General features: G+C 46.8%; 1 protein-coding gene across 1 annotated transcript; it reads left to right on the top strand.

The window, feature by feature from the left end:
- Positions 1-1360: 1360 nt before the first annotated feature.
- LOC102846113 (ATP-dependent RNA helicase DDX39A-like) lies at positions 1361-2632 on the top strand. Its single transcript, XM_006902628.1, has one exon. The coding sequence runs from the start codon at positions 1361-1363 to the stop codon at positions 2630-2632; it is 1272 nt and encodes a 423-aa protein (XP_006902690.1).
- The last annotated feature ends 461 nt before the right edge of the window (positions 2633-3093 follow it).

Here is a 3093-nt window from a genome sequence, read left to right on the forward strand (position 1 = left end):
TTACAGAGCTAGTATGGAAAGAGGAGTCTACTGATGTTCTGGGGGAATTAGCCAGTGTTTATGAATAGCAGCAGAATACTTCCTTTTGGAAAAATCTAAATGTCTATAACTTTCCCTACTAGTATTTTATTTCCATGTCCTGAAGCACATGCTACAGAAGGTCAAGGACTGTGGTCTTCCATATGGATTGAAGTTCAGCATTAAGAAGACAAAGATTCTCACCACTTGACCAATTGGCAGTACTAAAATAGAGGGAGAAGAGATTGAGGTTGTTACAATTATAGCTTGCTTGGCTCCACAATCAACACTGTTGGCGCCAGGAGCCAGGAAATCAAAAGATTAATTGCACTGGGAAAATCTTCTGTCAAGGATGTCTCCAGAGTACGGAGAAGCAACAATATCAGTAGAGAAAATAAGGTGAGTCTGATTCAGTCTATAGTCTTAACAACTACTTGTTATACATCAGAGAACTGGACAGTGAGAAGAAGAATCAAAGCCTTTGGGTTTTGATGCTGGAGAAGAGTCTTGAACATACCATAAACTGCCAAGAAAACAAACAAGCCCATCTTGGAGAGGGTGAAACCAAGCTTCTCCTTGGAGAAAAGGATTCTGAAGATCTATCTCACATACTTTGGGCATGTGGTTAGGAGGGACCAGTCCTTGGATAGGGACTTCATACCTGGAGAAGATGAGATATTTTGTTACAGTAACTTGGGCAGTGGGGGTAGGTGTGTCAGAGTCAGTGAGACTGGCTCTGGATAAGGCAGACCTCAGAGCTTGCTTTTGGTCAAACATTCTTCTAAGTGGTATAGCACTGGTTTGTCCATTTGCTCTACAGTGGTAACTCATGGTGGCTGTGATGCTGAGCACTGTGACACTGATGAGTCAAATGTGATAATGGTTACCCATGGTGGAAAGACAGTGTTTCGTGGAGCTCTCCAATTAAAACAATGTTGGAAGCAGGAGTGGCATCCACTTCTGAAATATCTTGACTCCAGAAGCTCTACGAACAAGGAGAAATGATGAACGTTATATAAGTGTTCAGGTCTCTCATTCATAGGGTCGCTATGTGTTATCTATGATTTGATGGCACCTAACAACAACAATAACAACAACAACAACAATTTTATACTTAGGAGCAAACTAACTACCAAGGGAATAAAAAATAACATGGAAATTATTAACTAACAAGATGAAGCTCTTGGGTGGTTAGTGTTGTTGTTGTTAAGTGACCCTGAGAACAATGGTTCTGAAGTTTACCCTACCTGTGCCGACCTAACCATCTCTAACATACTTGGGAGGACTGTTAAAATCATATTGTCGGGCTTTTTTGACTCTCAGCGCCCGGAAGACTCGCACCATGACAGAACAAGATGTGGAAAACGAGCTGCTGGATTACGAGGAAGATGAAGAGCCCCAGGCTCCTCCCGAGAGCACTCCAGCTCCACCCAAGAAGGATTCCTACGTGTCCATTCACAGCTCTGGCTTCCGGGACTTCCTGCTCAAGCCGGAGCTGCTGAGGGCCATTGTGGACTGTGGCTTTGAGCATCCGTCTGAGGTTCAGCACGAGTGTATCCCCCAGGCCATTCTGGGAATGGACATCCTGTGCCAAGCCAAGTCTGGGATGGGCAAGACAGCCGTTTTTGTTCTGGCCACCCTGCAGCAGATTGAGCCGGTTGACGGACAGGTGATGGTCCTGGTCATGTGCCACACTCGGAAGCTGGCCTTCCAGATCAGCAAAGAGTATGAGCGCTTCTCCAAGCACATGCCCAATGTCAAGGTGTCAGTGTTCTTCGGTGGCCTGTCGATCAAGAAGGATGAAGAGGTGCTGAAGAAGAACTGTCCCCATGTCGTCGTGGGGACCCCAGGCAGCATCCTGGCGCTTGCGCGGAACAGGAGCCTCAACATGAAGAACGTGAAGCGCTTCGTGCTGGACGAGTGTGACAAGATGCTGGAGCAGATGGACATGCGGCAGGACGTGCAGGAGATCTTCCAGCTGACGCCCCACATGAAGCAGTGCATGATGTTCAGTACCACCCTAAGCAAGGATATCCGGCCCGTCTGTAGGAAGTTCATGCAAGACCCCATAGAGGTGTTTGTGGACGATGAGACCAAGCTCACGCTTCACGGGCTGCAGCAGTACTACGTCAAGCTCAAAGACAGCGAGAAGAACCGCAAGCTCTTTGACCTCTTAGACGTGCTGGAGTTCAACCAGGTGGTGATCTTCGTGAAGATGGTGCAGCGCTGCATGGCCCTAGCCCAGCTTCTTGTGGAACAGAACTTCCCAGCCATAACCATCCACCGGGGCATGTCCCAGGAGGAGCGTTTGTCCCGCTATCAGCAGTTCAAGGATTTCCGGAGACGTCTGCTGGTGGCCACCAACCTGTTTGGTCGAGGAATGGACATCGAGCGCGTCAACATCATCTTCAACTATGACATGCCTGAAGACTCCGATCCCTACCTCCATCGGGTAGCCCGTACAGGTCGCTTTGGCACCAAAGGCCTGGCTATCACCTTTGTGTCTGACGAGAATGATGCCAAAACCCTCAGTGAAGTTCAGAACCGGTTTGAGGTGAACGTGGCACAGCTTCCCGATGAGATCGACATTTCTACATACATTGAACCGAGTTGACCAAGCTGAGTTGTCCACATCACCCCACCTGCTGTTTTCTGACCTCTCCTTTCTTCAGTTTGTAAATAAACATATTACCAGTGAGCAGCAAAAAAAAAAATCATATTGTCAATCCATCTCATTGAGGGTCTTCCCCTTCTTTGCTGACCCTCTACCTTTCCAAGTATGATATCCTTTTCCAATGTCCCTAACAACATGCTCAAAGTGTGTGAGAAGAAGTGTCACTATCCTTGTCTCCAAGGAGCACCCTGGATTCACCTTTAATTTCTAGATTTTAACATCAGGTTGGAGATTTGAGTCTCCCCAAAAGATACCTTGAGGGAAAGATCTAATGACTTACTCCCCAAATCATCACCCTTTCCAAATCCTGTGGCACACAGGAAGCACTACTTTTTATCCCTGGGAATAAGAATCGAAACTTTTTTTGGGAGGAAAAGAGGGTGAATGATTGATATTTTTAT

The sequence above is a fragment of the Elephantulus edwardii genome, unplaced genomic scaffold (assembly GCF_000299155.1).
Source record: "Elephantulus edwardii isolate Elephantulus edwardi_28Jun2011 unplaced genomic scaffold, EleEdw1.0 scaffold00432, whole genome shotgun sequence".
Lineage (NCBI taxonomy): Eukaryota > Metazoa > Chordata > Mammalia > Macroscelidea > Macroscelididae > Elephantulus > Elephantulus edwardii.

What these genes read in the sequence shown, in the direction of transcription:
- LOC102846113 (XM_006902628.1), top strand. Translation starts at nt 1,361, where the DNA reads ATGACAGAACAAGATGTGGAAAACGAGCTGCTGGATTACGAGGAAGAT.